This window comes from Nansenia antarctica (genome assembly GCF_963989245.1).
Source record: "Nansenia antarctica genome assembly, chromosome: 4".
NCBI classification, from domain to species: domain Eukaryota; kingdom Metazoa; phylum Chordata; class Actinopteri; order Argentiniformes; family Microstomatidae; genus Nansenia; species Nansenia antarctica.
The window spans coordinates 17,245,480-17,255,479 of NC_137689.1; the positions used below are offsets into that span (position 1 = coordinate 17,245,480).

At 44.4% G+C, this 10,000-nt stretch overlaps 1 protein-coding gene across 1 annotated transcript in view; it reads right to left on the reverse strand.

Annotated features, from left to right (window-relative positions):
* The window catches only part of ablim3 (actin binding LIM protein family, member 3), a gene marked incomplete at both ends in the record, with an annotated part of 63,463 nt that overhangs the window by 20,114 nt on the left and 33,349 nt on the right, over positions 1 to 10,000 (reverse strand). Inside the window, 4 exons of the mRNA XM_080529128.1 lie at positions 2,032 to 2,119; positions 4,949 to 5,042; positions 5,733 to 5,859; positions 9,054 to 9,166. Of these exons, the coding sequence (XP_080385254.1) occupies positions 2,032 to 2,119; positions 4,949 to 5,042; positions 5,733 to 5,859; positions 9,054 to 9,166 (422 nt within the window). The remainder of the gene's footprint in view (positions 1 to 2,031; positions 2,120 to 4,948; positions 5,043 to 5,732; positions 5,860 to 9,053; positions 9,167 to 10,000) is intronic.

A 10,000-nucleotide genomic window follows, 5' to 3' on the forward strand; every position in this document is an offset into this window, starting at 1 on the left:
CTCAGTGCATACAGTATGTAACTGATAATGATAATGACACACTCTGTATACAGCTTCAATCTCATACATCCGGTTTCCCCCAGCCAACACACACACACACACACACACACACACACACACACACACACACACACACACACACACACACACACACACACACACACACACACACACACTCTGGGGCAATGCTATACATGGGACTGAGTGGCTGAGTATCATTTTCCTCACCAGGCATTGCGGGAAGGAGGTAGAAAATGCAGCGTTTGGCTTCCAGTCAATTCAATTAAGCTTTCATGACTTTAATCTAGAGTTGATATCAAGCCTATAAATCAGGTCCAGAGGGCCATGGAGCAGGAGCTCTCAACAGGCTAGGAATCAATATTCCACCCGAATACATATGATGATCAACACCACCCATCTACCTGGACCAGGTCCATATTCCGTATGTGCTGTCGACCCGTCAAAATCTTCTCCTACACGGTCAAGCAAGGAGAGCAACTACATACTAGTCCTCCTCATATTGGATGCCTACTCAGTAACTCTGCTTTTGATTGATTCGGTTACAGCATCTTAGCGACAGTATTAAGCAATAAGGCACGACGGGCCATGCTTTATGGGGAATAAAGTCACAGCTGAGGGCCGTTGTAAGGAAGCATAGAGTAGAAAGGAAACGCACCACTTCTGAGAGTCAATCTCAGCTCAATCAGCATGTACAATACTCCAGCAGCACCTCTCCCTTAACAACATGGCACTTCTCCTTCCAGCCATGCTGTGTAATCTATCCAGGAGAAGGATTGATTCCCTGGGCTTTTGTTATGGGACTGGTAATGGAGTAGGCCTCTGAGCCCCCCCATCTCTCTCTCTCGCTCACTTACTCACTCCTCAGGGTCCCCTTTAAATGTACTCTTATAGGAGAAGACTAACCACATAACCTTGAGGATCCTGCTGCACCTGGGGCCCCACGGTGGCGCTAGCTAGAATATGCTAATGCGGGTTTTTCAATGACGCTACCGCCGCCGAGCTAATATGCTAATCTATTGTTTTACTGGTGCTACCGGGGCGGTGCTAATATACTAATGTATACATGTACTGGTTCTGTACCATGATTGAGAGGAGCATGTTAATGATGTGGAGTGGTGTGAGCCAACATTTCTGACCCCTAGGGCAAAAAAAATCATATCATGAAGCTGAGAGTAGATTGGATAGAACATGTATGATTGTAGTGGTCCTCAATGTCATTTTTCGGTTATTTTTAAGTGCACTATTGAAATGCTGTATTTCAATGCCTTGTTGAATTTGTCTGTTGTTGTCTGTCTGTCTCTATGTCTGTCTCTATGTCTGTTTCTATGTCTGTCAATCTATCAATCAATCTATGTCTAGATCGTTCACTTTAACATTCTTTACTGTGAGGCGTTGTAGCTCTACGGAACATTCACTTAAGAGCAGCCTATTCAATTACGGAGGCTACGGTCTGGCTTTGATCAATAGCGGTGGGAGACTGTTTATATCACTGTTTCAAAGTAATGGTAGCCTAAGCCCTAATGACTAGTTGTGTTAACATAGGAAGAACTCCTCATTGTTTCAATACTGAGTGAAGGGATTTTACAGTGCCTTGAGGATTTCTAGGGTTATCCCTCCAAGAACAAATGAACATTAGATGCTTACAGTATGCCATACAGTATGAGTTAATCTCCGTCGAAAGCTGAGGAGGGCCTAGAAGAGAGGTGTCGATTGCTAGATCTGGCCTTAGTGCACGCATAGTTTAGAAAGGTGCACGACTTAAACAACAGACGCAATCAACAGAAGAAAACGTTAATAAAACGTTTGTATTGGTTAATGCTGTGAAACAATGACCTATCCTCTATCAGCCAGTTATCTGACTCCTTTATCGAAAGCAACTTACGGTACAGTGAATGGTACGACACATTTTGGTCCCAGTGAGAGTTGAACCCACGACCTTAGCATTGCTAGGGCCATGAGCTACCAACTGAGCTGCAGAAGACAACACTTTGGCAACACTGTTCGCCTCACCTGTCAGGTACATCTCCTCCCCTTCCCTAAACATCATGTGACAGCGGGAACAACGGGCACAGGTGGGGTGGTAGTGCTTTCCTCCTGCCTGAGAGAGAGAGAAGGGAGGAGGGAGAGAGAAAGAGAAATCAGAACCAAAGGGAGAAAGAGGTGAGGGGGGAGAGAGAAGGGGGGATAGGGAGAGAAGGGGGGGATAGTGGAGGGAGGAGGGACAGAGACAGATGGAGGGAGAGAGAGAGGAGAGAAAAGATAAGAACACATCATTGGGAGAGGATCAGAGAACATTTCAGATGATGAGAGGTAATTTAAGGAAGGAGGAGGAAAGACACAAAAAAGGGAGAGAAAAGAGGAGAGGGGAGTATGTCAGTGATGATGGCTGGTACTCAGACACAACGCGAATAATTGGCCACTCATACCAATACAGCTCTCTTCCACAGCAATTTCATAATCACTCAGCAATTGAGTCTGTTTCAACGAGACTCTCAGTGTACCAGCTGTGCTTTTCACTGCTTTTTATACACTCCACACAGACACAGACACAGACAACGTTTTCACAACGGTCTCCGAGTTGATTGACAAGCAGGTGGCTGAACATAACATTGAGTACCTCATTACATTTTCACAAAACTATTCTCTGACATTCCTTTTAGGATGAAGTCTATGTGGGGGAGATCTCTGCCAACAGTACATGCCAGATCTTTAACAGTTTTTCTCTATCGCTTTAACACATTTTATGAAAGCATGGCTCATTTTCTCTTAACACAAATGCAAAAACTCACACACACAACTCCACAAATCTCTCAAAAGCAAACACTGTATTCAAAATAATGTTATGTCTTCTCAAAATGAAATATTGTCAACACACACCATCAAATGAATAGACACTTCTAAGAACCAATTAAACACTGACATGCTCAATGGAGAACACAATGATCAGCGGAAAACAGTACTATGATAAGATTATCAGTAGGCTTTTTGCATTTTCAGTGTTACACTACATACGTAGCCTGTTATAAACTGTTATGTGTTCATACTCAAATATAAAACACACAAATACAAGAATAGAATGTTTATTTTATTCTGAAATACTGTATACATCTCAAGCAAACACAGTCGGATTTGTAAAATGTTCTTCATACAGAACAAACAATAGAAAAACAGAAAATAAACCTGCATATACTGTAAAGAAAAAGGAAATTAGGCTGCATCATTTAGTTTCTGTCTGGCTGCAGGACCTCATCAACATCACAGACAATGTTCTCCCTATGCACCCATGTGGCGTTCATATACCTTCCAACACCAAGCTGAAAAAAAGGGTTGCGAAATGGAGAATATGGTGGCATAACTGAAAAACACGGGTGGTCGATGAACCAGTTGCGGACCAGAGCAGCCCGGTGGAAACGTACGTCGTCCCAGATGACAACAAACCTGGAATGCTCTGGGCTATCCATCTGCTCGGCTGGAGTGAGGCTATTGTGTCGTGTGTCCAGGAAAGTGATGAGAGGAGCACTATCGTAGGGGCCAAGGGTTGAATGGTGATGGAGGACGCCTTGGTGATTTATAGCTGCGCACATGGTGATGTTCCCCTCTTCGCTGGCCAAGTTGTCTCAAGTTCCGATGTTAGTGTGTAAGCGATTGAGAAAAACAGTAATTGTCTAAATGTTGAGAAAAAGCTAGCCGTACTAGCAGTACTAGCGTGTGTGCGGTCTAGCTTGAGCCTGCAGCTGCTGTACAGAGACTACACTAACCTGAAGGTACTCACTATTTCCCTCAGCTTACAGTATACCCCCCTCTCCTCCCCCGTAAGGATGAGTGTCCCACCTCATCCCTCCCTCCTCTCCTCCTCAGTAAGGTTGTCTATCCCACCTCATCCCAGTCGCCTCTCGTCTTCAGTACGGTTGTGTATCCCACCTCATCCCCCTCTCCTCTCGTCTTCAGTACGGTAGTGTATCCCACCTCATCCCCCTCTCCTCTGTTCTTCAGTAAGGTTAAGTGTGCGTCCCACCTTCAGGTGTAGCTGTTGTCAAGGCCCTCATGTTTTAGCGATGATGACAGCGCATTAAAAGGAGCGCTATTTTTAGACCCTTGACGGCACGCAGTCTGAATACATTTTGCTCTCTGCTCCGCGCTCAGCACATTCAGGAAGCCCGCATTGATTTCAACACAACCTGCGTTAATCATATGCACAGAGATTAGAACTTGAGAATCTAGCGAGCGCTGCTTGAACTATCCACTTACTTTCCTGCATACAAACGTTGGTGTTGTTATAATGGGATCATTTATTTTCCCACAGACTCCTTCGCACACAAAGTGACTCTCCTCTAGTCATTACAAAAATGACCGAAATCCCGAAATCCAAACAAGTGGTACATTGAGGATGCCAGAAAAACAAGTGATCGAAGTCACTTCTTTGTTCCGTTTCATTGGTCAGTCTGATGGGGGTGTGTGTGATCAGTGAGCCTTTCTACTTCCAGTGTGGTTCATGGTTATGGCTAGATGCTATTATGCTACCATCTGCAATTAAAGAACTGTGGCCGTATGTTTCCTGGAGGGAGTAATAGTTTGTGTTTTTATCGCACCTGGTGCTCTGCCAAAGTGCCACGTCCCTTGTGCCACCTTCTCTAGTATGACATTTAATAGTCAATGACGTGTGGAGCAACTACAGTACTGTACGGTATGTAGGCCTTCTAAAGGGTGTTTTAAGAAGGCTTCATTAAACCCTTATAGGATGGATGTCATTTAGACGTGTGACCCAAATCTGCCCTCTCTCCTCTGTCAGTTAATGAATAGGCACTCCGCACACTTAATGAATAGATACTGTGTACCGTCTTGTGAATCTCTACTTCCTGAGGGAGTCTGTTCTCAGGTTCTAAGGACAGGAAACTGGGATAACGGAGGTCTTGATGGTCAGACTCACCTCCAGCACGCGGCCGCTGATGTATCTGTTACACGTCTCACACTTGATGCCATACTGGGCGTGGTAGTCAGACTCACAGTACGGAATACCATCCCTGGAAAAAACACACACGCGTACGCAGGCAGGCAGGCAGGCACACACACACACACACACACACACACACACACACACACACACACACACACACACGCACACACGCACACACGCACACACACACATTAAGGAATACCATCCCTGGGAAACACAGACACACATACTGTCGACATATACACTATATCACTTGTCTTTTCAACATTAGCTGAAAAGACTCTGTACTGTATTCAATTGTTGTTTGTTCGTCTTTATTAAATATTAAGTGCAGCATTGACTGCCAATGGCCCCTGGCCCAAGCATAGATTATGTTTTCCTGCTATGACTGATGGATAGATGATTCACTTACTTAGACTTAATGTATTGGTAAGTCGCTTTGGATAAAAACATCTGGTAAATGCCAAAAATGTAAATGTAAATGTAAATGTATTGACATGAGGGTACCTACTGGGCTACTGCTCAGTATACACATGAGAGTACAAGGAAATCTACGTGTTTGCTGTAATACTATATATATCAGCGAAGGCTGGTGGAGGTAGAAAACAGAGGATGGGCTCATTGTAATACATGGAATGGAATGACCTCCACCAGCCTCCCACACCATTCCTCATTCCATGCATTACACTTAGCCCGTCCTCCGATGTCTACCTCCAGCAGCCTCCCCTGGCCTGTATACACACATGGTGGTACATACTTGCTGATGTACTCCCCAGTAAGCACAGTGCCACAGGTCTGACACTTAAAGCAGCTGACGTGCCACTGCTTCTCCAAGGCCAGGAGAGACTGTCCGTGTTTGATCTCATCCTTACATCCCGCGCAGTCTGGAAAGGAGGGAGGGAGGGAAGGAGGGAGGGAGAGAGAGAGGGGTGGGGGGGGGGGAGGGTACATAAACAATATTGAAACAGAGCAGCAGAGCTGTAATGGATGCTGTGTGTATGTGTGTGTGTGTGTGTGTGTGTGTGTGTGTGTGTGTGTGTGTGTGTGTGTGTGTGGAGGTGAGGGCAGCATAGCCGCAATGGCGTCTGTACTTGTAGACGTGGGGGAGGCGGAGGGAGCAGAGGGAGTTAGGCAGCGGATGATTCATGGCTGTGACGGGTCTTCGCCCTGAAAGAGGTCAGGCTTCCATTTGTTCTCATTTAGGCCCTCGCCACCGCGCCTGCCCCCCCCTTCCCCACACACACCACTCCTCTGAGACGCAGGGCTGTCAGTGAGCGATGGGGAGTCCTACTCCTCTCCAAACTCACGACATTACCATCCTTTAATGTACTCACTCAGTCACCTCTCACATTCTGATACACACCACCAAACTGTACACACATTCCCCACTCACCCCACACATTCTAGAACACAAGACACATACACACACACACACACACACACACACACACACACACCGTTTTCATCTTTTAACACAGTCTCAGGTCAACTAAGGAACTCAGGCATCCTAATTTGATGTATTGGTGTAATATTCTTCCTTTAACAATATCTACTGTACAGTATCAGGGTTTTGGGTCTTTGGGTTCTAGAAAAGCAATATATAAATCCAATGTATTATATTATATATTATATTATTAGATAATATATATTATTAATAATAACTCAGAGGACAACAAAACCAAAGAACTCTCTGTTCTGTTAGATGTTTTGGAACTTCAACAACATGTGAACCTCCCTACTCATAATCAAGGTCACACTCTGGACCTTATCATCACCAAAGGCCTAGATATTTAAAATGTTGTTGTAACTGATATTGCCCTATCTGACCATTGTTGCATATTCTTTGACGTACTGTATCTATCTTCCCGGTTATTCAAACTATGTCTAAGACTATTTCCAAATGATATATGAAAACACCAATGTACTGTTCACACAGGCCTTTTCCTTAGCCCTCCCCAAAACTTCTATTTCAACCTCAGTAAATGACCTCCTACAGGATTTCAACTTAGAAATCACAAAAACCATTGATGATATTGCACCCATTAGATCCAGATGCATCTCTGGTAAGCAAAAAGCTCCCTGGAGAACTGCCCCATCTGTAAAGACCCAAAAAAGAGACTGTCGTAAAGCAGAGGGCAGATGGAGAAAAACAAACCTTCAAGTCCTCTATGATATCTATAAAGAGAATCTTCAAAACTATAACTTAGAAATAAGAAGCGCCAGACAATCATTTTTCTCTAAGATCATAAACAATAATATCAATAATGCCTGCATCATTTTCAGAACGTTTGACAAACTAACAAATCCCCCAACACCCATTGCTCAGGAATTTCACTCGACTAGTAAACTAGCTCTTCTGTGTCAGGCATGAAAAACATGTCCCCATTAACAACCCCAAATAGGGCGGACATAACAACCATGTCACAATTTAACACCGTCGATTACAAGACCCTAGATAAAATCATGTCACGTCTTAAACCATCCACCTGTGCCCTTGATGTCCTGCCTACAAGCTTTTAAAAAAACATATTTAGCAAATAATCGACACTTCCCTTTCATCAGGAATCTTCCCTGAAGCCCTGAAAACTGCAGTTATTAAGCCTCTACTAAAAAAGAACGGCCTAGACCCATTTTTACTAAACAACTACAGACCCATATCAAACCTTCCCTGTACAGGAAAAAATATTGAAATGGTTGCCCATGAACAACGTAGCAATTATTTGACCCTAAATGATCTCTTCGATGCCTTTCATTCAGGCTTTCAGGCTACATAGCACTGAAACGGCCCTTATTAAGGTCCTTAATGACATTCACGTAAACACAGACTCCGGAAAAATCTCAGTTTTGGTACTACTAGATCTTAGCATTACCTTTGACACTGTGTAGACCATGACATTCTAATAGATAGACTAAAAACCTGCCCTAAACTGGTTTAGATCCTACATACAGGACAGAAGCTACTATGTCTCAATTTTTTTTGCAGCAGTTATGATTAAACACAAACACTTCTATCAATGTATTTTTTCCATTAACTATTGTCTTATTAAATGTTTTATCTATTTACTTCTTATATTTGCTTTTATTCATTGTAATTTACATTTTCTTACTATGCTCCTCTTGCTGTATTTTTAAATAATGTACCTATGTAAAGCACTTTGAATTGCCCCTGTTGTATGAAATGTGGTATACAAATAAACTTGCCTTGCCTTGCCTTGCCTATTATATCATACGATTAATCAAATTCAGCCTGACTTTGACATCTGACATTTTGATCCGATCGTTCATCATCTCCATGTGATGATGTCATCACAGCTCGACATGGCGATAGATTAGAACAGCCCTCCTCCTGGACTCATGTTTCACACAGGAAGCCTCCAGACGCTGGGGGCAGTTGTTGTTGTTGTAGTTGTTGATTGTGTAATGAAAGTAAGCTCCCATGTAGGTCATGACATGAGCCCCTGTCTGCCCGGTGGCAGTGGAGAAGGATGATGAGGAGGATGAGGAGGAGGGGTATTACAGGCAGCACATGTGGCTGTTGCCAGGTAGATTAATAGATTATAGTTATTGATAGAGTTATTGATGTGAGGTCACAGCCTGTATCTTCCTGTTCCACCCACACACAGACACACACACACACACACACACACACACACACACACACACACACACACACACACACACACACACACACACACACACACACCTAGCTCTCCATGGTGCGTCAGGGAATCACCAGGCACAATTAATCTCATAGAGGACAGTGGAGCGGTTAACATGAGGAAGCAGGTGGCTCAGCAGGCTCCAGTCTAGGTACTAATATGACAATGAGAAATGGCAGGTTGAAATCAACGCTTTTACACTGTGTTGCCACCACCCAGGACTACTGTAGTGTACCTAGTTCATAGTGGCTAGTTACAGTATACTCACAGTACAGTACTTGTCGCTGTATACAGCCAATGGTCAGACCCATTGCTACACTGTTCATGATGTTGTGGTGCATGTGTGAGGCTGTTGTGAATGTACAGCATGATCCCACACTCGTGTTGAGTCTTGCTCCCAGCGTGCGGTCCGTACTTACGGCTGGGTCCGTGGATCTTTACGGGCTCGTTGCTGACCAGGGACTGGGAGCACTGCTGACACACACACTTCTTCCCACAGAAGGTCACCCTGTCTCCTATTGGGAACGGCTTCCTGGAAGACCAAACAGAGGCAGAGGCAGACATCAGCTTTGTAATTATGCACATTTATTACCTCCCCCAGCCTCCATTGTGCACAATGTACAGTACGTGGTTCCAGTTAATGACAACGGATGGATTGAGAAGAAAACCCCGCAGTTGGTCAATGTCGCCTACAGGGGGCGCCATACTATATGTATCTACTTGTTTGAACCTAAAACAAAGACAGTGAAATCCAAGGTCTGCAGCGTCAGAGCAGTAACGTTATAGGTCTACCGCTATGGAACATTTATGTTTACATTAGGATCATTGGAACCCTTCTCTAATAAAACCCCTCAGTATGCCAATCAGAACAGATCAGAGCAGAGGTGTGGGAGAACGTATGTACTACAGAACGGTTCTAGAATGGGTCTCTATTCTAGAACTCTCCTGCATCCGTAGTACCTAACCTATGGTGAACAGCTTAGCAGACAGCAGCAGCCCTTCTACAATAGAACAGTTCTCCAGTAGTCTCTCCACCATTGTCTCAGGTCCGTCACCGGTCCTGCCCAGTCCCTCTATGTCTAGCTGCCTGACACGGGTGTAGTCAGTTCACCAGAGCTGGTGTTAAGGAGGAGGGGCCAATGGCGTGCTGGTACCTGGGACAATAAGGACACTGACAGGGTTGAGAGACACTGCTGCTCTACCATGGCCTGAACCAACCCAGTCTGATCTAGCAGCTGAGGCCTCTGCCTAATGACGCTTTGATGTGATTGAGAAGATGAAACGTGATTATTTATGCATGCATTGGGATTCTATTATGTTTTAGAAAATATGTCTAAACCCCTCTTTGAGCTGAGCGTGCCTAATT